Genomic DNA, 25,789 nt, shown 5'->3' on the forward strand with positions numbered 1-25,789 from the left:
AACATCAGGGTGCCATGTAGCCCAATCTGTACTTTTGTATCCATTTGAATCTGTACTTGTATCCTTTGGGTAAATACCTAGTAGTGCCATTGCTGGATCACAGAGTAGTTCTATTTTTAACTTTTTGAGGAACCTCCATACTGTTTTTCCACAATGGCTACACCAGTTTGCATTCCCAACAACAGTGTAAAAGGGTTCCCCTTTTTTTTTGCATCCTCACCAAAATCTGTTGTTTCCTATGTTGTTAATTTCACCCATTCTGACAGATATGAGGTGGTATCTCATTGTGGCTTTGATTTGTATTTCCCTGATGATGAGTGATGTTGAGCATCTTTTCATGTGTCTGTTAGCCATATGGATGTCTTCTTTGGAAAAATGTCTATTCATGTCTTTTGCCCATTTCTTCACTGGATTATTTGTTTTTTGGGGGGTGTTGAGTTTGATAAGTTCTTTATAGATTTTGGATACTAACCTTTTATCTAATATGTTATTTGCAAATATCTTCTCCCATTCCATCAGCTTTTTAGTTTTGTAGATTGTTTCCTTCACTGTGCAGAAGGTTTTTATCTTGATGATGTCCCAATAGTTCCTTTTTGCTTTTGTTTCCCTTGCCTCCAGTGACATGTCTAGTAGGAAGTTGCTACAGCCAAGGTCAAAGAGGTTGCTGCCTATATTCTCCTCTAGGATTTTGATGGTTTACTGTTTCACATTTAGGTCTTTCATCCATTTTTAATTTATTTTGTGTATGGTGTAAGAAATGGTCCAGTTTCATTCTTCTTTATGTTGCTGTTCAGTTTTCCCAACACCATTTGTTGAAGGGTCTGTCTTTTTTCCATTGAATATTCTTTCCTGCTTTGTTGAAGACTAATTGACCATATAGTTGTGGGTCCATTTCTGGATTTTCTATTCTGTTCCATTGATCTACGTGTCTGTTTTTGTGCCGGTACCATACTGTCTTGATGACTACATCTTTGTAATATAGCTTAAAGTCTGGAATTGTGAGGCCTCCATCTTTGTCTTTCTTTCTCAGGATTGCTTTGACTATTTGGGTTCTTTTGTGGTTTCATACAAATTTTAGGATTGTTTGTTCTAGCTCTGTGAAAAATGTTAGTGGTATTTTGATACAAACTGCATTAAATATGTAGATTGCTTTGGGTAGTGTCCACATTTTAACAATGTTTGTTCTTCTAATCCATGAGCATGGAATTTTTTCACATTTCTTTGTGTCCTCTTCAATTTCTTTCATAAGTGTTCTATAGTTGTCAGAGTACAGATCTCTTACCTCTTTGGTTAGGTTTATTCCTAGGTATCTATCTTATGGTTTTTAGTGCAACTGCAAATGGGATCAATTCCTTGATTTCTTTTTCTGCACTTCATTATTGGTGTATAGAAACGCAAACAATTTCTGTACATTGATTTTATATTCTGCAACTTTGCTGAATTCATGTATTAGTTCTAGCAATTCTTTTTTGGTGGAGTCTTTTGGGTTTTCTACATAGAGTATCATATTGTCTTCAAATAGTAAATTCTTCCTTGCTGATTTGGATGCCTTTTATTTCTTTTTGTTGTTAATTGCTGAAGCTAAGACTTCCAGTACTATGTTAAATAGTAATGGGGAGAGCGGACATCCCTGTCTTGTTTCTGACCATAGAGGAAAAACTCTCAGTTTTTCACCATTGAGGATGGTATTAGCTGTGTGTCTTTCATATATGACTTTTATGATATTGAGGTATGTTCCATCTATACTTACTTTGTTGAGGGCCTTTATCAAGACTGGATGCTATGTTTTGTCAAATGCCTTTTCTGCATCTATTGAGAGGATCATATGGTTCTTATCCTTTCTTTTATTAATGTGGGGTATCACGTTGATTAATTTGCAGATATTGAACCACCCATGCAGCCCAGGAATAAATTCCACTTGAATATGGCTAATAATTCTTTTAATGAACTATTGGATTCAATTTGATAGTATCTTGTTGAGAATTTTCACATCCATGTTCATCATGGATATTGGCCTGTAATTCTCCTTTTTAATGGGATCTTTGACTGGTTTTGGAATCAAGGTGATATTGGCCTCATAGAGTGAATTTTGAAGTTTTCCTTCCCTTTATATTTTTTGGAACAGTTTGAGAAGACTAGATATTAACTCTTCTTTAAATGTCTGGTAGAATTCCCCTGAGAAGCCATCTGGCCCTGGACTTTTGTTTGTTGGGAGACTTTTGATTACAGATTCAATTTATTTGCTGGTTATGGGTCTTTTCAAAATCCGTTCCAGAATATTCTCGTAATTGTTTGTATTTCTGTGGTGTTGGTTGTGATCTCTCCTCTTTCATTCGTGATTTTATCTCTTTGGATCTTTTCTCTTTTCTTTTTGATAAATCTGGCTAGGGGTTATCAATTTTATTAATTCTCTCAAAGAACAAGTTGTTAGTTTTTTAATATGTTCTACCTGGTTATTTTGTTTCTATATAATTCATTTCTGCTCTAATATTTATTATTTTCCTTCTTCTGCTGGCTTTATTTGCTGTTCCTTTTCTAGCTTCTTAAGGTGTAAGGTAGTTAGGCTATGTATTTGAGACTTTTCTTGCTTTCCAAGGTAGACCTGAATCGCAATATACTTCCCTCTTAAGACCACCTTTGCTGCATCCCAAAGGTTCTAGATTGTCCTGTTTTCATTTTCATTTGCTTCCATGTATTTTTTTATTTCTTCTCTAATTTCCTCGTTAATCCATTCATTCTTTAGTAGGATATTCTTTAACCTCCATGTATTTGTGGTCTTTCCAAATTTCTCTTGTGGTTGACTTTGAGTTTCATAGCATTGTGGTCAGAAAAGTTGGATGCTGTGTTCTTTTGTGCTTGTTGAGATCCGATTTGTGACCCAGTATGTGATCTATTCTGAAGAATGTTCTATGTGCACTCAAAAAGAATATGGATTCCACTGCTTTAGGATGAGTGTTCTGAATATATCTGTTAAGTCCTTGCAGTCCAGTGTTTTATTCAAAGTCACTGTTTCTGTGTGCTGATTTTCTGCTTAATCTGTCCATTGTTGTAAGTGGGGTGTTAAAGTCCCCTACTATGGCTACTTCAGCTTTCTTTTGGCGACCATTACCATGATATGTGGTTGTCCATCCCCTCGCTTTCATTCTACAGATTTCTTTAGGTCTAAAATGAGTCTCTTGTACACAACATATAGATGAGTCTTGTTTTTTTATCCATTCTGATACCCTATTCTTTTGATAAGAGCATTTAGTCTTTACATTTGCATTTAGTCTGTACATTAGCATTTACATTTAGAGTGATTATTGAAAGATATTAATTTAGTGCCATTGTGTTAACCTGTACAGTTGGTGTTTCTGGTGATGTTCTATTTTCTTTCTGATTTTTGTTGTTTTTGGTATTTTTTCCTCCACTCAAAGTGTCCTCTTTAATATATCTTGCAGGGCTGGTTGGGTGGTCACGAAATCCTTTAGTTTTTGTTTGGGAAACTCTTTATCTCTCCTATTCTGAATGACAGCCTTGCTGGATACAGTGTTCTTGGCTGCATATTTTTCCCATTCAGCACATTGAATATATTATGCCACTACCTTTTGGCCTGCCAAATTTCTTTGGACAGATCCACTCTGAACCTGATCTGTTTTCCCTTGTAGGTTAAGGACTTTTTTTTCCATTGCTGATTTTAGGATTTTTTCCTTGTCTGTGTATTTTGTGAATTTGACTATGATATGTCTTTGAGATGGCTGGCTTTTGTTGAATTTAATGGGAGTTCTCTGTGTTTCATGAATTTCAATGTCTGTTTCCTTCCCCAGAGTAAGGAAGTTTCCAACTATAATTAACTCAAGTAATCCTCCTCCTCCTTTTTCTTTATCTTCTTCTTCTGGGACTTCTATAATATGAATATTATTATGCTTTAAGGAGTCACTCAGTTTCCTAAGTCTGCATTTATGATCCAAAACCTTTCTTTCCCTCTTTTTTTCACCTTCATTATTTTTCATAATCTTATCTTTTATATCACCGATTCATTCCTCTGCTTTGTCCATCCTCATTGTCATTGCATCCATTTGGTTGTGCATCTTGGTTATTGCATTTTTTATTTCAGCCTCACGAATTTTTAGTTCTTTTATCTCTGCAATAAGGGATTCTCTAGTGTGTTCTATGCTTTTCTCAAGCCTAGCTAATATCCTTATGATTATTGTCTTAAATTCTGGTTCAGACATCTTACTTATATCTATATTGATTAAATCCCTGGTCATAACTTCTTCCTGTTCTTTCTTTTGAGGTGAATTCCTTTGTCTTGTCATTTTGTCTGGGTCACTAGTTTTGGGCGGGGGGGGGATTGTTAGAAAAGCCTGCTCCTATATTCCTGCTCCTGAGAGTGATAGAAGAGGTCCAAAAAAAAAAAAAAGAAAAAAAGAAAAGAAACTAGATCCTATTTCCCCTAGAGCTGAAGCTTTTGCAGCACCTTTGATCAGTAGACTTGATGCATGCAAGGGGTTTGTGCTGGTCTTCTGGGGCTGTGGCCTGCTGCACTGAATCTCAGACTGATTTGTCCTAGTAGAGATGCACCTGCAGGGTACAGGGGGCAGAACTTAATGTAAGCAACTACAGCCTCCACTTGCTTGTGCTGTTTTGCTCATTGAAGTTGATCAGTGCTGAGGGGTGGGCTAGGGTGGGGGGAATAGTGTCACCCCACTCTCTTGTCCCCGGAGTGGGGAGTTCATGCCCACCACTCTTCAGAAAGCCCTCACAAAAGAACAAACAAGCACCTCTTTTGTGTCCCTAGCCTCTTCCAGATCCCTGCCTTCACCCTGCCTGCGACCGAGCTGTCTGTCTGCCAGGTAGCACAGTACTCCTGTGTTTTATCTCAGGCATGCGGCTAGGTTTCAAAATTACAAATTTTAGAGATCTGTATGGCTCAAACACATGCTGATCCTCTGGGAGAGGGCCTAGCCAGGTTTTTGCCATTTGCTGATTTGTCTCAGAAAATGGTCACGAGATCGTGTAGTGGTTCAGAGTTTATGGTAAAGAACAGCACAACTCCAGACAAAGGTTTGTTGTCCTTAGGCAGTGTCTTTTTTCCTATGCTAGGGAACAGGGCAGCACATTGGTGCTGCCACTTTTTTTGTCCCCAGAGGGGACATGCCACCACTCCCAAATGCACTCCAAGCAGGGAAACTGTTTATCTCTGTGCAACCCAGGGAATTCTCAGACCATGCTGCCCACTCCTGGGTCTCTACCTTCCTTCCCCACCAGAGCACCACCAAGCCCACCAGGCATGACCCTAAGCAATGGCACAGACCTTCAAAATTTTAGCTTTCCAAGTGAAGTAAGCCATAGAGAGAAAGACAGATACCATATGTTTTCACTCTTATGTGGATCCTGAGAAACTTAACAGAAACCCATGGGGGAGGGGAAGGGGAAAAAAAAGAGGTTAGAGTGGGAGAGAGTCAAAGCATAAGAGACTCTTAAAAACTGAGAACAAACTGAGGGTTGATGGAGGGGTGGGAGGGAGGGGAGGGTGGGTGATGGGTATTGAGGAGGGCACCTTTTGGGATGAGCACTGGGTGTTGTATGGAAACCAATTTGACAATAAATTTCATATATTGAAAAAAAAAATTCAGCTTTCCACTGCACTGCTCTCCTTTTCCCAGACAGTGGTTTTGGGGGAGAGTTTTTCTTGTACAGTTCCCTTCGTGCACTTTCACTCTTTCCTTCTCTTTCTTTCTCTTTTGCTACTCTCTACAAGATCAGAACTCTGTCCCCATTGCGGCATCTGCAACTCTTCTCTCCCCCAAATCAACTCTCTGCAGCTCCTGTCTTCCACAGTGTGGCTGTTTTCTACCTCTTGTTGTGCAGTTTTGCTCTCTTAGCCTTCAGATATTGGATGTTCATAATGGTTTGATATTTATCTGTGTTTGAGGGATGAGGCAAGCTTAGGGTCCTCCTAGTCCTCTGCCATCTTAACTCCTGTTTAATATAAAAATTGAGATATTTTACATTAATTTTTGTACTAAATCTTTGAAATACAGCGTTTATTTGACACTTACTACATGTTTCAGTTTGGATTAGCCAATTTCAAGTGCTCAAGAGCCACATGTGGCTAGGAGCTACTGCACCAGATAGGCTGGCCCTAAAAGGTCTGAGAAGATACAAAATGGCAACCCTCTAGTCTAGATTCTACAGTCCACTGATGTTGTGTGTTTAAGGAATAGCAAAGCCGGGCAATGGATTGAAAATGCCATGAAAATTATCAAAGTAGATCTGGAATTATTTCAGTCTGCTGCTAGGATTTCCGCTACAGATGCAAGAAGAATGTATCTTCGTACTTTCTGCCTGATTATGGCAGCCATGATTGAATGGGAGCATACAGGAGAAAAGCATAGTAGTACAGGGGGGAAATGGAGAGGGAATTTTTGCAACTCAGAATAACTTTGTAAACAGTGAAGAGCCTGTTTTACTCTTTAAAAAGATTCTAAAATTTAAGTTTTAACAAAATGTCCTGATCATTTTCTCAGTTTAACAATGACAAATAAGACAATTTGAATTTCCAGACATTTGCAATACAGAATGATACAAAGTCATGGTTTATTTAAAAGAAATGTTAGAAGAGAAACTTTAGAGGAAACTCAGCAAATTATAATCAAGTTATAATGTTCAGGCAATATTAGGGGATTCCTTTTGTAAGCCAAGTCTCCACTTTGAGGAATTAGTTACAATAACGAATTTTGCAACATTTGGGCATCATGGTTCAGAATAGGATTTAAACAGTTATGGAACAAGTTATTTAGAAAGTCTTATGCAACTTGCAGGGATTAATCAGATAACCTGTTGGAGTTTCCAGATCTTGACTTTACAGAGTTCTGAAGTGAACCCCATAGGGTTCTAAAATCTGGAAGGACTGTCTTGCCCCATCTTCAGTGAAATGAGCAGCAAGGACAAGGCACATATATAAATTTTCCTAATCTCTGATAATCCATTTTAAGTTACTTACATATAGTGTAAAAGAGTTAAATGTAATCATTTTCTGTGTTGCTTGTTCCCAGTTAAAGAAAAGATAGGAACTTATTCTAGCCACTAGAAAGAGCCTGAAATGTCCACCATTTTGCTGTTGTCTACTCTTCTAGATGCCTGACAAAAATTATATGCCAAGCAAACTCTTTTAGTAACACTGCCCTTTCCTCACCCCCACTTTCATCCCTGGGTCACAAAAGCTCCAGGCTCTCAAGTCTTGTCTTCAGCAAGATGTTAGTAAATCTGCATAGAGTTTGTCTCTGCTGTTCTACCAACCTATCAGTCAAATGTCCTTACCATGTGAAATGGACTGCACTAAGTACTGTGGATCTATAGCAAAGTGTAAGACATAGTCTTTTTCCCTCAAGGATCCTATGATCTCACTGGAGAGGCAAGAACCATATACTAAAAGATAACTGACAGTATGGGGAAATGAGAAATCATTTCTTTTGGGTAACCTTTGCTGGCTCCTCCACCCCTGGCTAGGAGACCCTTTGGTGTGTTCCTGTGGCACCTCTGTGAAGCCTGCCTTGGTGGTAAGCAAACTCTTTCATTGCTTACAAGGGTCTTTAAGCATGAGTTTTATGCAAAGACTGTCTATCCTGTTAACTGTTGAATATCTATTACCTATCCCATGATATGTGTTTAATAATTATTTCCTTAATGTATAACTAAAATGAGTAATGCAGACAATAAGTGTGACAGGAGTACTAAGTCTGGGAAAACTTAGAAAATTTCACCACGGAGAAGCTGGGACTTGAGCTAAGCCCTAAAGAATGGCAGGACATAGGAAGGGAAGGTCCTGGGAGTTGTGGGGACAGTCCATGTAGGTGGAAAGGCAAGAGTAAGGCCCAGAATTAGGAAAAGGTAGGGTGGATCCCAGGGTGAGTGAGCAGAACTTTCCCATAGGGATGCAATGATACAGAATTTTGAAGAAGTAGATTAGGCACATTCATATCCACCTTTCTGTCCTATGTCTACATATGGGAACTTCTATTTCTAGAGTAAATGACTTTTGTGCTTAGTGTGAAGGGAACATGAATAGCAGGCAAATTTCTCCTCCCTATTTTATCATTTAATTTCTATATCTTCCGTGTGTATGTAAACACACAAATAAATTTACACATTCTAATAAATCATTACATTTATTATACAGTAGGAAGTGTTGCCAGGAAACCAGTTGTCAAGCAAAGCTATATTTTGAAGAGTGGGAGGTGTATAATTATCTTTAAATACTTTCTCTGGATAGTAATTACCCCCACCCCCACCCCAGCCCAAATCCATGTGACTCCCCTGAATGGATGTGCACAGGAACAGCACATTTAACAGCCACTACCCTATCCGACAGCCACTCCTTCAGCGAGGCAGGCAGTTCTAGACCCATGGGATAGGCCTGACTATGTGGTACCTCGTATCCCAAACTCGGGACAAGAGGAACTTAATCAAGTTCTCAGTATTAAACTGACTCCAAGTCCATTTTTATATACTGTAAAGAAATGCAAACTTGATTCTTTGGACTCTGAATCACAATTATCAGTGATTTCTGTAACATAAAATTATATCTATTTAAAATATTCTTTGAAACTACAGTGTAAGCTATTTAAGACCAGATAGAAGTTTGTCCTGAAAATTCATTTTTTAGGAAAAAATTGCACCAAATTTTTCTACATTATTAATAACCACAATAATAGGGAAGAATCAGTGTCCTGTCCTGTCAAGATAAGACTCCTCAGTATCGAGAGGCGGCAAACTCCAGAGGACCACCAAGAACCCCTTGTCCCACTCCTTTGCCCCTCTCCTCAGCCTCCCTCATCTTCATTCTTACCCAGGGTGGTATGTCTAGGAAGATGTAAGCCTCCCTATGTGCATATCGAAACCTTAATTTTCTGGCCCCAATGCATTTCTTCTCTATGCAGTGAATTACCCCCAAGTAGCATGTAAGTATCCCCTACAAAGAGATAGCACACACTAGAGATGGCATTCAAGCACCCATGATGAGGTAGGGTCAGATCAGAACACTATGTGATTAATTCTTCCTTCCCTCCCTGTTCTGCAAGCCAAAAACTAAGTTCTGTCTGCAGTTCTGAGGAAACAGTTCTCTTCTTAAATGTACTTCTCACTTTTCTAAAGTGAGTTAAAATCCTAATAGATTTTAACAAAGATTTGGTAACAGGATTTTCCACAGACAGTAGGTAGAAAATACAGAATGAAAACATAAATGAAGTCAAGCTGTCTTGAAAGTCAGTTTGGGGGTGGGTGGATGAATCCATAGCAGCAAGGATCTGCATTTCTAGAAACGTAGAATACAGATGTGAATACAGATATTCATGGACTATTGTTCCAAGATGCTTCTTTGTTCCTTCCCTGCCTTCTTTATTACCCACACAGGGGCACTGCCTTCTGACTGCCTGTTGGGTCTCTCTATATACATGAGCACTTCAAATCTATTTTTTGAGCTGGGCGCTCCTACTTTCCCCTCATAGCAACCTCCCTGCCCAGAGCACTGCTTCTCCTTGTCTGTACCTATATTGGCTAGAGGTGCCACTCTCCAAATCACCCCAGCTAGAAGTTTTGGCTGTCCTTCCATACCTTTCTCTCTTACCTTGCACATCCAGTCAAGCCCAAAGTCCTATTGATTCTGCCTCCAAAATTGTGGAGTGTCAACTCGGTGTCCTCTTTTCCATTAATAAAGCTACTGCCTTCATCATCTCCAGCCCAGATGGTCAAAAGAATATTTCTCATACTACCTCTGATCTAGAAGTTGTTTTGTTGTTTAGATGGTTTTCTAAAATCAAATTCCATCATTCTCTCTCTGGAAATCGTTAAGGTGGCCTCTGTAAGTCTCCCTCCCAGGCACTTCTCCACAATCCCCTTCCTTCTCTCCTTTGTTGCTACTGTCAGCATTTATTAAATGTTTGGTCAGCGGAACTACCAAACATAGCTATGTATTTTCTCTGTATCTAATAAGGATGAAATTTGGGAAAGCTATAAACTCCTGCACCATAGAATTTAAAAATGTGACTCCTTGGTATAATCTAGCTTAATGGTTCTCAACCATGGTTATAGATTAGAACCCTCTGGGGAGCTTTAAAAAATACCCAGCCCCCAGAGAATCAGATTTAATTGATTTGGAGTTGGAGCCTAGGTACTAGTGGGAGGTTATGATTGTTTTTTTAAGCTTCCCCAGGTAATTTTATGTACAGCCAGGTTTGAGAATCATTGACAGAAGTCCCTAACCAAGAGACCAAAGGAACATTTTAAGGACCATAGCTAAGCTTCCAGGGGCCCATGTGTTGTTGTATGAACTAGTATGCAGAGATGTGTGTGTATGTATGCGTGTGTGCGTGTATGCTCTTTTCTGAACAGAGGATCTAAACATTCATCAGAGTCTGAAAACATTCCATAACCCCATAAAGGCAAAGAACCTCTGATCCAGATTCAGCCCTTACACTTTACAGATGAGGCAGCATCTGGGCAAGAGACTGGGCTGAGGTCGGGGGAGAACCAAATCTGGCTCTGCCACTGTGTGATATTAATCAAGGTATTCAACCTCCATGGCCCTTAATTTACTCCTCCTCAAAATCAGGATAACATCTGCTTTTCAGGGTTATTTAAAGAATTAAAGAGAAGGCATGGAAAGTGCCTAATATGGTAACAGGCATAGACGAAGTTTCATTAATGGTAGACATTACTAGTCCTATTCCTACCATCACTACTAATAATTCTCCTAATACTTGCAATATAATTTTGAATAATGCTATTATTATAAAAAAATATCTATTTATACCAGATGCAATATATGGTGTGTGTGTGTGTGTGTGTGTGTATATACATATATATATACATACATATATACATATATATATATATATATATATATATATATATATGGATTTTATTGATCTGAACAACAACCCTGTGAGCTTGGCCCTATTCCTGTTTTACAAATGGGAAAAATCAAAGCTTACAAGGGGCAGGGCTACACCTGAGGCCACACAAGTGACAGATCCTGGTTAATTTGACATGAAGCTTATCTGTTTGCCACCAGATTGTACTGCTCTGGTGAGGCCAAGTCCATTAAGGGAAGAAAGGAGACCACTATGATACCTTTCAGATTGGAAAAAATCTGAATTTCACAGTCACCTCCCTCCCCATCCCTCTCTCCTTGCTCCTTTTCCAGCCGCTACTGGCGTCGGTGGAATCGGTTCTGCAGAAGAAAGTGTCGTGCTGCAGTCAAGTCTAATGTCTTCTACTGGCTTGTGATCTTCCTGGTGTTCCTCAACACACTCACCATCGCCTCAGAACATTACAACCAGCCCCACTGGCTCACGGAGGTCCAAGGTGAGAGGCAGCCCCTGGCACTATCCTGCTTTACTCTTGTTAACTTAGCCCTAAATCCCAGGGAGGGAATGGTCACAGGCACAAGGTTGATGGGAAAGTTGCCAGTGGCTGTGGCTCTTGGCAGGCACCATGCTGGAGATACCAAAGGCCTGACAGTTTGCAACCCCCATAGTAAAATGTGCAACCTCATTATAAACAGATGTGGCTCACCTGTGTAGGCCCACACCATCTGCCTACCCCAACAGTCACCGTTGGGTCCAGATGACAAGGACACATGCTGCCCCCTGTTTGGCTATCTCAACCCTTGGCTGCCAACTTCCCAGAATGGATTTTCAATACAATAGCCTGCAGGTGGACCTGCCAGAATGTGTGAGGATGAGGTGAGCAAAAAGCCAAGAAAGAGGACAGTAGTGGCCTGAGCATGAGGAGCTGTCCTCAATGGGCAGTTAGTACCCTTCCCTGAACCCCTAGAAGAGGACCTCCCTAGCCAGTGCCTCAGCTCCATGCCCAGGGAGTCAGGCAGACACAGGGGCTGCGTTCCAGAATGCTGGGAGGTGGACAGTCTCCCAGTGTAGAGGGCAGACGGGTGACTTGGCTCCCCCTTTTGGCTGATTGGTTTGGGCAGATTACTTACCTCTCAGAACCTCACTTCTCACCTCTGAAAAGCTGCTGGGAGGAATAAAGAAGATCAGCACACAAAGCCTTTGATGCATGGTAGATCCTCAATACATGTTTACTGTGATTATTACTAGATACCCTTTCTTGTCACTTTGGCCCCAATTGTTCTGTTCTGGCAGCAACATATGGGAGAGGTGTCCTGGCTGGGAAGGGAAGCATCTGGCTTTTTCTCCAGTGATGATAATTACTGTTTTCTTTCTCCTCCTCCCCCCTCTCCCCACTCTCACATCTGTGTTGGGATCCTACCCCCTCTCTTGAACCCACCAGACACAGCCAACAAGGCACTACTGGCCCTTTTCACTGCGGAGATGCTGCTAAAGATGTACAGCCTGGGCCTGCAGGCCTACTTTGTGTCCCTCTTCAACCGCTTTGACTGCTTCATCGTGTGTGGGGGCATTCTGGAGACCATCCTTGTGGAGACCAAGATCATGTCTCCCTTGGGCATCTCTGTGCTGAGATGTGTCCGGCTACTGCGGATATTTAAAATCACAAGGTATTTGGTTTCTCACTTCCCTTTGGACCTGGAACTCAGGTAGTTCTTCCAGAAGGCAAGGGAGGCAGAAAGTCCTGGGTGGGAGAGTAGCTGCTGTTTCTTAAGAGGTCTATCCTTGGCTCATATATGATGGAGAGGAATTTTTCTTCATTTAGATGACATATCATTTATAAGTACCTTTGACCACTGCTACCAGAGACAACTCAGTGGCACAAACAAATTTGGGATTTATTTAGTTACATAAAAGAAGTATAGAGGGGCATCTGGGTGGCTCAGTCGGTTAAGCATCTTATTCTTGATCTCAGCTCAGGTCATGATCTCACAGTTCATGAGATTGAGCCCTGTGTCGGGCTCTGCACTGATACTGTGGAGCCTACTTGGGATTCTCTCTCTCTCTCTCTCTCTCTCTCTCTCTCTCTCTTTCTGCCCCTTCCCTGCTCACATGTGTCTCTTTCTCGCTCTCTCTCTCAAAATAAATAAACTTTATTTATTTATTTTTTATTTTTTTTAACATTTATTTATTTTTGAGACAGAGAGAGACACAGAATGAACGGGGGAGGGGCAGAGAGAGAGGGAGACACAGAATCAGAAGCAGGCTCCAGGCTCTGAGCCATCAGCCCAGAGCCCGATGTGGGGCTTGAACCCACGGACCGCAAGATCGTGACCCGGGCTGAAGTCGGACGCCTAACCGACTGAGCCACCCAGGCGCCCCAAAATAAATAAATAAACTTTAAAAAAAGTGCAGAAGTGGGCATCCCAGGTTAACTGAAGAAGACAGAGACCCCGTCCCCTCTGTCCTTTTTTTTTTTTTAATGTTTATTATTTTTGAGGTGGGGGGAGGAGCAAAGAGAAAGGAAGACACAGAATTTGAAGCAGGCTTCAGGCTCTGAGCTGTCAGTACAGAGCCTAACCTGGGGCTCAAACCCACAAATGCATAATCATGACCTGAGCCAAAGTCAGATGCTCAACTGACTGAGCCACCCAGGCACCCCTCCCTGCTGTCCTTTACTTTGACAGCCTTAGAACCACTTTCCATTCTCTGGGTCATTAGGTGGCTTTCAGAGATTGAGCCATCATGTTTGAATCAAGGCAGGGAGAAGAGAAAGAGCAAGGGACCAAAGCAGACACCCATCCTGGCTGAGTCAGCCCTTCCAGAGCTCTTTGAGAGATCTTACCAAAGGATCTGTTCTCATGGCCACCCCAACTGTTTGAGAGACTGAGCAATGTGGTCTTTTTCCTGTGCATGTGCTGCTGAAAATGCAGTCCAGTTTCCTTAACTGAGTAAGGATGATGGCTATCATGGCACAGATGGCTTTCACCCCTCCTTCCTCACATTCACCCCCTCTCCATCTGCCTGTCCATCCACCCACCCGAAGACTACAATCTCCCCAGCTCTCAGGGTCAAGCAGTGATTCTCATGAAGAGGAGGCATGGGCGGGGGGCATGGGGCCAGGCAGCACGCTCTAGGACAGTCATTTCGACTGTGTTGTGACCTATTTGAGTGGTGAAATCAATTGATTGAATCACAACCATCGTTTTTAAGCAGCTTTATTGACATATAATTTACATACTATAATTCATGCCTCTAAAGTGTACAGTTCAGTGTTTTTCTGTACATTCACATAACTTTGCAACCATCACCACAATTTAGTTTTAGAACATTTTTATCACCCCAGAAAGAAACCCATACCCACTCCTCATTCTCCCCACATTCCTCCCAGCAGCAACCAATAAAATTTACTTTCTATTTCTGTAGATTTCCCTATTCTTGACAATTTCTATAAGTGATATCATGCAGTCTGTGGTGTTTTGCGACTGGGCTTCTTTCACTTATGTAATGGTTTCAAGATTCACCCATGTTGTACCATGTGTCAGTACTTTATTCCTCTTTATGGCTGAATAATATTCCATTCTGTGGATACACATTGTGTTTGTATGTTCATTCATCAGTTGATGGATATTTGGTTTATCTTTACCTTTTGGCTACTATGAATAATGCTGCTATGAATATTCATGTATAAGTTTTTGTATGGATTTTCAGTTTCATTTCTCTTAGATATATACCTAGGACTAGAATTTTTAGGTCATCTGATAACTGCACATTTAAGATTTTGAGAAACTGCCAAACTGTTTCCAAAGAGACTGCACCATTTTGCATTCCCACTGGTGATGTATATGGGTTCCAATTTCTTCACATTCTCATTTTCAGTGAAAGATTTAAATAGAATAGGAAACTCTCAGAAGGCCTCACATGAACATAAACATTGTTTCTTAAAAATCTTTGAGATATATGTCTGAGTTGCAGTAGGTTGTGGTCAACCTTGAAGGGACATATCAGAAACATGTGAAAGGAAGGAGGCTCAAACTCTGACAAACCTCCTCTTTGTAAGAGTCTCTGCTTTGGGATCCCAAATGATAATAGGGCACCGAAACCATCAGTTGTATTGTATTGGGAAAAGAGGGAGTGGGCTCAGTATCTTTCATTCAGGGATTTGAAGGTAACCATACCGGCTTGTGTTCTGAACATGGCTGTATGAATGGTCAGGGCTTGCAACACTGCCCTCAGTTTGTTGTTCTCTTTATGGCTCTCTCAGCAGCCGCCAGCACACACTCATTCCTGGGGTGCTGTCGAAGGTCAGATGAGAGAAGGCATTTAAACAGTGCCAGGCCCAGGGACACTCAGCAGCCAGAAGACTTATTATTAACCTGTTTATTATCTTTGTTGTTATTTGGAGGACGGAGAGGTGGGGCCCTGAGAGCCACCTACACATATACAGTCTCTTACTTCTGTTTCTCTCCCATGTTCCTACTATGCATCCAGCTCTGAGAGATAAGGGAAGAGAGGTATGGTATGACCTGAACCCAGGAGAAGTTTAAAGCCTGGCTAGGGAGATGGAGTTTGTGCATATGAAACCATTGAAAGAAAATCTAAGACAGATAAAATGAGCTGGCAAATGTTGGGACAAGGATGGGAATACGTGCTATTAGAAGTTGGGAAAAGGAGAAAGTCCGTAGGGAATGTTTAATGTCACAGGATGGACTTCAAGGACATGCAGAATTTAAACCCACAAGTTTAATGTTCCTGAGCAAACACCTCCCTTCCCCTCACCCCAGAAAAAAACTCTTTCTGTATTCCCTGAATATCTTGGCATTACAGAAAACCCTTGGCTTGTTACTAAAAGTAGTAGAAATATAATAACAATTATTGTTAATATGCATCAGTACTTACTCTGTGCACCTAGTGTGGTCTGGCTTTTTTCACTTGACTCATCCTCACAATTAACTGTAAGAGAGGGTCAGAGGAGTGTACTATTATCATGATTCCCATTTTATAGATGAGGAAACTGTGGTTTAAAGATTTAAGTCACTTACCCAAGCCACACAAACTGCTCAGGGATGAATCTGGGATTAAGTAGCAGATCTGTGTCTGACCTCAGGTTCTGTGCTCCTAACCATGACCATGAACTGTGAAGTTGACTGCTGAACTGTCTTGTCTTTATCCCAGAGGTGTGCCTTAAAGGATTTTTACATATGGATTCTTGTTGTTGGATATTTGCTGATTCTACCTGTTCCTCCTTGGGTCTGGTAAAAGCTATTTTTCACTTGGAGTTTTCAGTGCCTCCTAAATAGTTCTCAAAAGTCTATGTGTTTGGGGGTTTGTTTTTGCTTTTGTTTTTTAGATTCCTATAGAAAAGAATTCTTGTTCCTAGATATTGTCATAGAGTCTTGAAGAGATTTGACATTCATTCTATTTCTAATCAATAATTTATCTACTTCTAAGCTGAAACTATTGCCAAGAAGCCATTTTTAAAAATCTGTCTTTGTCAGAGAGCTTCCCATAGTCCCTCCACAAGAAAGATTAGTGGTATTTCAGATCTCTGTAAAGTCTATAAACAGAATAATTTCATTATCTAATTGGAAGTTACTTTGGCAAAGGCCATCATCTTCCTGTTTTGCAAGCCTCCAACCCCTCGGGTGCTTTTGGAAAACAACTTAGAGACTATAACTATGTGGGGAATCCCATGCCCCTTCTGAACCTTGTCTCCAGTATACTCCAGTGACCAAGAAAATGCCTAAAATATGGTCTGGGAGTGGACATCTGGTCTCTAGAGATGGGTCATCTTGAGATGGTCCTGTCATCAAGCAAGCATATTTCTCTATCTTCTTTTAAAACCTCTTAGAGAAAATTTTGTAGTATCTCAGTATTATTAGTATGTTAAAAAAGCATTTTTTCACAGTGCATTCTGACCCGGTGATTGTGATTCTCAGACACAGTTAAACCCAATAAGAGCTCATGAAGGACCCACACCTCTAGAGATTTCGACCAGCAACTTCTAGAGAGTTCCATACTGGTAATCCAGTGACCTCACTTTGAGAAACGCTGGTCTAATTTCCTGCTGCTGTCCTTTGTCCACTTCCCTGTCTTAAAATATGGACCTTCATATACAATTGGAAACCTTAATTCTTTCATCTGCTTTCCCTTCTCTATACTGTAGCCCCTAATCATATTAAGATTGTACTTTGATAGTTCCTGACTGGGAAAACATATAATGATAAAGAGCTACTATGAATTCAGCAAAGTCTTTAAATTATTTTAATTTTATTAATTCCTATACACTTGTATACATTTGAAAAGTGGTAATGTACACACAAGATGACTGTCTATTTATCTAGAGTGCTGTAATGTTTGGTGTATCCATGGATTTGTGGATGCCTTCCTAAAATTCCAAGCTTCCCTTACCTCACCCAAGACCTGCACTCTGAGTTTGGAATACTGACCTAGACTAAGAACCCTCAACCATGATGTCAAGACACAATGGTATGTCCAGAGCCGTTGAACAGTGCATAGCAATAATTTGTTATTATAGGAGATGAAATACCAAAGTTTATGAACAGTTAGTTTTCTAAAAAGTAAATGCAAATAAATTCAAGATTGTTCCTGTAACACCCTCACTGTTGGTCATTTGCATTCACAAATGCTTTTATGAATGGGCAAGAATGGGCTAGAGTAACCACTCTTCATGTTACCTGAAGGGAGCAGAAGTTTTTGATATATGATGAATATGAAAATGATACATGAAGAAAATGAATTTTCAGCATGCCTATTTTTGTGTATTTTGTCAAAATCTGAGAATTCATTAGAGAGTATACTGTACGTATGAATACCATCCATCCTACATGTCTCATAAAAAAAAAGAAAGAAAGAAAGAAAGAAAGACTGGGAACCCTGCACTGGACTGTAAATCAGTTGACTACTGAGTGTTAATAATATTGGGAGTGGTAAATTACCACTAAATTATGAAATAGGGAAGGCAAGATTCCTGCCTCAGTGAGAACAGAGAGGCATACATGTGGCCAAAATATTTGTCATCTTTTGATACATTACCCATGACAGTGGGCCTTCCAGCCAAGTAATAGATTAGATTCTTTCTCCTGCTTTGAGGTTTTACAGGGCTCTTGAATGTTGCCAGTTTTTAATATCAAGTATGTCTACTCTTTGTCAGTCCAGTCTGACTTATTCTACAGGGAGGAAGAAAGACCTCAGTTAGACTAAATCTGGATGTGATTTCAATTTACTAATTGCATTTCATTTTTTATAAAGTTTGTTTTTAAATGCACTGAAATCCCTCCAGCCCTTGCTGTTTTCTCTCTTAAACCTTAAATCCATTTCTTTCCCCTACTGCTCCTCCCCTGTGGCTCCCTTCCCAGGCCCTGAAATGTGAGTTTGGGCTGACTCAGCATAGACAGATTTACTGATGAATCATGACCACATATGGGCTCCATAGAGCCCCAAGGTGAGATTCTTTGGCAAATTCTCCAGGCTCTAAATGTCTCCATTTCAACTGCCAGAATCTGACCATGAGCATCAGATCCACCTCTACACTGCCCTGACCCTCCCCACTCTAGCCCTCCTCTTCTCAGGACACCGTGGAGGCTCTGAGCTCCTTAAGGACCATTATTAAAGAGATATGTTTGGCATCTGCCCAGTTCCCAGGCCAGAGTCTATGGAGAAGGCAGCTCAGACTCAAGAGCCTGCTCACTGCCTTCAGCATGAAGGGTGGTTATTCTCTGGAATGGTGACTGGCTGGTATTATCTACTGGGGATTAAGAAGACCCAGATGAGGATGACTTGAATGTGTTCCTTCCCTAACCCTGACACATCTGGTACAGGGGCCCACTAGTGAACACTGAGTAGCTCTGCGGTCCAGGAGCTCAGAGGAGCACAATCCCAAGGCAATCCCAAGATGAAGACCAGATGACCTTGCCAGCATGACAGGGTTACATTCCCCTACTGGGAATGTATTAGTGCAACCAAGGCCTCTTATGCAGAGAAGACAAGAACTTTGAACTTGTTATCCAAGGCAGGGTTTGACTCTAAAGCAAAACACATAAACTGTGCATTCTCCTAGAATAGAAGGGGCAGAGGTAGATATCAGCAGGAACTAAACTGGTAGATTTGGCCTTGAGCTCCAAGCTGTCCCAGACCCTGACCACAATAGTATAGAATTCTCTGGCTCTTCCTGGACCAGCACATACCTAGTTCAGCCTCCTACCTCACTAATCCTTCCAGGCTCTATTGTGTCTTACAGAACCAGAGGCCAACTTTACTGAAGGGCTAGTCCTTGTACACCCACCTTGTACATCCCTGTGGCAAAGCTGAGCTTCCTCCTTGAGTGAACCTTCTGTGCTTCACCCAGTTATCTTATGTGACCTGCATTTCTCCTCCCTTCCTTAGGAATAGTGTATAGAAGCCTCATACCACACAGATTCACCACATGAAATTTGCTTTATAAATATTCTACCAACAATAGATCACTACCACCAACACTGAGAGGAGTTTTATTTTGGAGAGGGTTGGGGTGTTTTTACCCCTCAGGACAAGAAGAGTTGGGACAGGTATAAATTTAGCTATGAACCTCTCTGGAACAGAGAGGAAGTAGGGTGGAGCATTTTCAAAGCACCCTAAAGCTATTAGTACTGTTATTTTGAAGGTCTTTTATTTATAGCAGGCTCGATGCTCTCCTCCATACCTAGACTGTAAAGAACCCTGCCCTGAGCTATTTGAAGCAAAAGTTCACAAGATGAAAGTTCCAGTTCAAGCAAGGTTCAGGCCACTTTCTGCCACTAAAGATAAAGGAGAAGTCCACAAGGCCCAAACAGACTTAGCAGAAAGAATGATGGAGATACAATACCCCTGAACACATGGTGGTCATTTAAGCCAAGAGAGGCAGAGGGGAAAGCTAGCAAAAGTGAAGCCATAGTCAGCAAGTGAAAGAATTTAGGTAACAAAGAAATTGTCTGGATCAGAAAACCCTCATGTGCACCCTACTTTAAAGAGAGAACAGTGGGCTAGGTTGTATGGAGGATGGGGGGATGGGGTGGGCAAAGACACACTTTGTAGAGAATGATTTAGAGCCACAGGAGAATTGAAAAGTTGAAAGGATGACCATAGCCAGTGGAGTGTCTGAGGATAGTGGGGTGGAGGGAGGGGAGTCTTTAAAGCTGGGCATGTGCATCTGGGGCTGTGAATCCCGAAATACAGAATGAGACTTCTGTGTATGTGGATGTGTGTGTGCACTGTTCTGAAGACGAGATGCTCAGTTTTCCTGTCTCTCTTTGAGGCCCGAACATTAGTTTGTTCTGCTTCTGCTCACCTTTCTCCAAAGATGTTCATTTTTGGTGACTGTGTGTGCTTCAGTGGTTTTAATTGATTAGGATAAAACCCTCAGCTGATTGCTAATATGCCACTAACTCTTTTAGTTTTTATGTCTAGAAGCTAATGTATCTAAAAACGAGAGTGATTCTGAGACCTGAGGCATCGTCTGATCTGCATGCCACGGTGATAACAGCCACCAAGAATCAGATTGACATTAAGGAAGAGAGAGCTTCAGGACTTGCATGGCTGCCAGCATTTCATTTAAATGCTACTTCATATCACCCTTCCCAGAGGCTGCCACCTGTCACCTACAATTCTCATTGATATCAGTGGTAATGAGGCCCCCACCCTATCCGCTGCTATCAGCCAAGGCGTGGGAGGCTCCAAAATCCAGCTCTTCTCTGACCCCTAATTGTGTTCTTTGCCACATCAGTTCAGCAGTCCCTTTGTCTCTCTCCTTTAGAGAGCACATAAAACGTGCACATTAGGGATGGACACCTTCTGTTCAGCAAGCTGTATGCCCCTTGTAATGCCAGACTACTGGCACCAGCTCTCCTCCCGTAATTCTGCTCCAAAGGAACAGAAAGTACAGGTGGCAAGCCAGCTACAGGGCAGACCCCACCTTGCCCCTATTGAATGGAAAGCAACTGGAAGTTGAAGATAAACAGCATAAACAGCCATTTGTTTCTTTGTCTTCACTGTGTCTTAACTGTGTGACTGGTCCTAAATGCATTATCTTTTCAGTCTGGGTGTTTTTCATGAGGAAGGTAGGATGCCGTCAGTGTATCTGATTGCAGTTTGTCCCTTAAAGTCTGGTTCAAGCCCTTCAACCCACAACCATTGGTTTTCAGCCACAGGATGGGAGTTCTTCCACAAAGGAGACACATGTTCACAGAACTCTTTGGGAAATCCTACTGCAAGGGTCTCAAAGCCATAACAACCCTATCTTCTATAGGGCAACTGATACATAATCACTTTTTTCTTTTTTTGTTAAGATATAATTGGCATATATATTAGCCATTATATATAACATTATATTAGTTTCAGGTGTACATAATGATTCGATATTTGTATACATTGCACAGTGATCCCCACAATAAATCTAGTTAACATCTGTCACCCTATATAGTTTCAAATTTTGTGTGTGTGATGAGGATTTTTTAAATTTACTCTCTTAGAAGCTTTCAAGTATACGATACAGTATGATTAACTATAGTTACCATGCTATCCATTCCATCCCCAGACTTATTATAACTGGAAGTGTGTAAATTTGACCCCCTTCATCCAGTTTGCACATCCCCCAACCCCAATCACCTATCTATTCCCTTAATACATAATAGTTGGACTTAATGTCAGGCAGTGGAATAGTCAGGAATCTCAAAAACTCTACCCATGAACTTAGGGAAGTTATAGGAAAAGAAATGATGTGAGAGAGGTGTTTTCAGGCAAAGTATGTTTGACTTAAGTACATGTGTGAGAGGCCACCACCACCCCACCCCTTCTCCCGACACACATACACAGAACTATCTTGTAATCCCATGTCCCTTGCTTTCCCCTCCAGTAAGTATAAATGTGTCACACTTATAGTAAGATTCATTCGTTCATTCAACAAAATATTCATTGATCACCTCCTTTGACTAGCCATTGTTCTAAGCACTAAGGATACAAACGAAGCAAGTGAATTCCCTGCTCTCATGGACATTACATTCTCATGGCAAGTGGTAATGAGTATATTAAATAGTGGGAATAGGAGATAGATGTGGTGAAGGGAGGACCACTGTGGTGAGGGGACATTTGAACAGAGGCCTGCAGGGACCGAAGAAGTGAGCCACACAGAGTTCTGGCAGAAACCTCTGTATACAGCAGAAAAACAGGGACCAGGGCAGGAGTATGCATGGAGGCTGGGGGGGCAGCAGGGGACCGGTGGGCTGGAGCAAAAGTGGTGGGGAGAGTGGGAGGAGATGAGGTCACTGAGGCAGTAGAGGCCAATTCCGCATGATCTGTTAGGCCTTCCAATGGGAAGCAAGAGCATGAAGCAGTATTGAGGTTTAATGTGACTTACATTTAACAGGGCCTCCTGCTGCAGTGGTGTGGAGTACATAGATGATTGTGTACTTCCCATTGCATGGTGTCAGGAAGTATGTAGCATGAGTTTGTCTCGTTATTGGTGATTCTAAGTGTAGAAACTTGGTTAAGTGGGTATCTGCCAGATTTCTCCACTGTTGAGGTACCCTTTCCCTTTATGATTAATAAGTAATCTATGGAGTGATATTTTGAGAGTATGTGAATACCCTACTCCCCAGTGGCCTTTCACCTAGTGGTTTTAGCATCCATGATGATCATTACTGAATTCATTGCTAATGCTAAATGGTTATTTTTTTAATTTTATTTATTTATTTTGAGAGAGAGAGCAGGGAAGGGGCAGAGAGAGAGGAAGAGAATCCTAAGCAGGCTCCATGCTGTCAGCACAGAACCTAATACACAGGGCTTGATCCCACGAACCCATGAGATCATGACCTGAGCCAAAATCAAGAGTTGGCCTCTTAACCAACTGAGCCACCCAGGTGCCCCCAAAATGGTGATTTTCTGATTCTATCGTTCATTCATACATTTGTGTTATCCATTTGACATATTCTATAAAGGAAACCTCTACCTCCTTTTTTAAATATCGAGAGATTTACATTGTTTTTCAGTGTGTTATAATCCATTACTATCAATTAAAAAAAAAGTATGGTGGGGCGCCTGGGTGGCTCAGTCAGTTAAGCATCTGACTTCAGCTCAGGTCATGATCTCGCAGTTTGTGGATTTGAGTCCCCACATCAGGCTCTGTGCTGACAGCTCAGAGCCTGGAGCCTGCTTTGGATTCTGTGTCTCCCTCTCTCTGCCCCTCTCCTGCTTGTGCTCTGTCTCTCTCTGCCTCTCAAAAATAAATAAATGGTAAAAAAAAAAAAAAAAGTATGGTGCATTTGAGGGCTTTTTACCTGAGATGTATATAGTGTGGAGAAAGGCTGCAGGGAGCAAGTGTTGAACAGGGAAACCTGTCAGGATGTGGGATTGCTGGCTCGGCTGGTGACAGAGTATGGAAAGTGGCCAGATTCAGGCTTTGCTTGGAATATGGGACCACAGAGCTTGCTGATGTGGGGTCAAGAGAGACTTCAGGATGACTGCAAGGGTTGTGTCTTGAGCCAGAAACTATGGGAGATGATGGGGTTGGAGTTCTGTCATTCCACACATCTCATGTTGTGAGCCCATCCCTGGCTGACCAAGAGAAGTGCAGACTTTCCCTGGATACCTCAAGGGACATGGAGAAGCATGAGAAGAGTCCTCACTTTTAGTCAAACACTCCGCCCATTGCCTGCCCCTCTGACCATTACAGCCCCATACCTGCTCCACTGCTGGCCCCCCAAGGCACTCACTATCTGCCATCTTTCATGTCCAATGTTTCCAAAGAGTTCTTCTCCACTAGATTACTCATTTTGTTTCTCTATCACAGCCTCCACTTTCCCAGAACTCCAGGCACTCCTCCCACATCCCCTTTCCTCTCTGCCTCCTGGTTGCTCCACTCCACCAAACCTCTGTCCAGTCAGAGGCCTCCTTGTCTGGTTTCCCATTGGGTCCCCATGGCTGTCACACACCTCTGAATCTCAGTTGTGAGCCTGGTTTGAGTTATTTCCCTCATGTCCATGTGCCTCATGAAAATTAAGGCTTCAACCTTCTTTGGCCATAAGGGTTTTCCAGAATATTCCATGACAGTTGAACACACAGGAGATCTCTAGGGGGCTCTGTGACCTTAATCCATATATACTCTTCCCTCTGATACAGCTGGAAAATCTTGTTATAAATATGCTCTAAAGTTACTGGTTCCTAAATACCAGTCTACTGACAAGTTTTGGAGTGGTAGAATGAAAATCACTCAAGTCCCAGCACCAGAGATTATGATTTCATGGTTCCAGGGTGAGGCCTGGGAATCAGTATATACAAAATGACCAAACTCCTCTGCAGTTTCCTCTCCAGTGTGGGAACACTGTTCTAAATGTAAGAAGGGCCGGTATCCTAGCCCCAGAGAGGTTCTCTTACTTCTGGCTTTAAGCAGAGCAAATATTAAAATCTCTAGCCTATTGGGGTGACAGGCAGTCAGTCTCTCACAGTAATACTAGGTTGGACAGAATTTATCTGAGGACAAAGATGGGGAGAATGGAAGAAAAAAACTTCTGATCTTTGTCTTCAAGAACTCAGAGCCTATTTGGAGGAGATGAGACTGTCACAAATGAAAAACACTGAAGAGCATTTATAGAACAGATACAAATAAATGTATATTAATATTCTGCAAACAGAGGAAGAATGGCTGGCAGGCAAAATAGAGGTAGAGAACGGCTGAATTTGTGAAGGAGAAAGGAGCATTAAAGACGCCAGGCTGGGAAGAAGTTCACGTTTACATCCAAACTGTTGGCCCATCTGCTTCTTTCACCTAATATGGAACTATTCTCTGGAGAGAAGTACCCAAGCTGGGGGTGCAGCTATGAGGCTATAATGGGGGTGGTTTGCATGTCACTCTTTTAAGCAGCAAAAGCAATTCACTACATATATTGCTAATAAGCTGGGAATGCCTTAAGTGGAGGCAGTCAAGACTGTGACCTGGAAGGCAGACAGGCCAGAGGTGGAGCTAAGGAAGTGAGATTTCTCAGTTGCACATGCTCCAGTTAGAGGCTGTGTTCTTTTTGCTACAGTGCATTTCCTTATCATGACAGGCCCAAGCTTCATCCAGCAGCCATTAGCAACCCACACCCACACCCCTTTTCCAAGAGGAAGGGATTTTCCCAAGGCTATAATGAAGAACCTCTGTATTTACAGTAAAGGACTGTGACTATAATGACTGGGAGCCTCCTCTCCAAGGCCTCTCCATCTCTTCCCAGAAAGACCTCCCTGCCTTACTCATAGACCTCTTTGGTTTCCGGTAACCCAGGAGTTCCTAAACTTCCCTGCTTATCAGAATCATCTGGAATGCTTGTCAAAAATACAAGTTTCTGGGCCCCAAACTATAGCTATTGAATGAGAATCTCCAGAAGAGACTTTTTAAAAAACCAAATCTTTGGACAGGGTAAATCTGGGAAACCTCACTAAATCTTGTACCCTCTCTTAGGGGTGCCTGGGCTGAGGGCAGCATTCTTGGGGAAAAAAATGAATGTGTTTTTCTGTCTAAAGACTGCTAGTGATAACAGTAATTATTAACCTTTATCAACTGTGTGCCAGGCACTATACTAGGGTGTTTTTTTTAAGAGTAGGAATTATATTTTTTCCAGTTTTATTGAGGAATAATTGGCACACATCACTGTATAAACTTAAGGCATATAAGCACTCTCAACAATAGCCAAATTATGGAAAGAGCCTAAATGCCCATCAACTGATGAATGGATAAAGAAATTGTGGTTTATATACACAATGGAATACTACGTGGCAATGAGAAAGAATGAAATATGGCCTTTTGTAGCAACGTGGATGGAACTGGAGAGTGTGATGCTAAGTGAAATAAGCCATACAGAGAAAGACAGATACCATATGGTTTCACTCTTATGTGGATCCTGAGAAACTTAACAGAAACCCATGGGGGAGGG

General features: G+C 41.6%; 1 protein-coding gene across 50 annotated transcripts in view; it reads left to right on the top strand.

Moving 5' to 3' along the window:
• CACNA1C (calcium voltage-gated channel subunit alpha1 C) overlaps positions 1-25,789 on the top strand; it is a 752,159-nt gene that overhangs the window by 614,686 nt on the left and 111,684 nt on the right. For all 50 annotated transcript variants that reach the window (XM_058744174.1, XM_058744178.1, XM_058744176.1 and 47 more), the window contains 2 exons: positions 11,189-11,349; positions 12,295-12,520. In XM_058744174.1, the coding sequence (XP_058600157.1) occupies positions 11,189-11,349; positions 12,295-12,520 (387 nt within the window). The remainder of the gene's footprint in view (positions 1-11,188; positions 11,350-12,294; positions 12,521-25,789) is intronic.

This window comes from Neofelis nebulosa, chromosome 8, assembly GCF_028018385.1.
Source record: "Neofelis nebulosa isolate mNeoNeb1 chromosome 8, mNeoNeb1.pri, whole genome shotgun sequence".
Taxonomy (NCBI): Eukaryota; Metazoa; Chordata; class Mammalia; order Carnivora; family Felidae; genus Neofelis; species Neofelis nebulosa.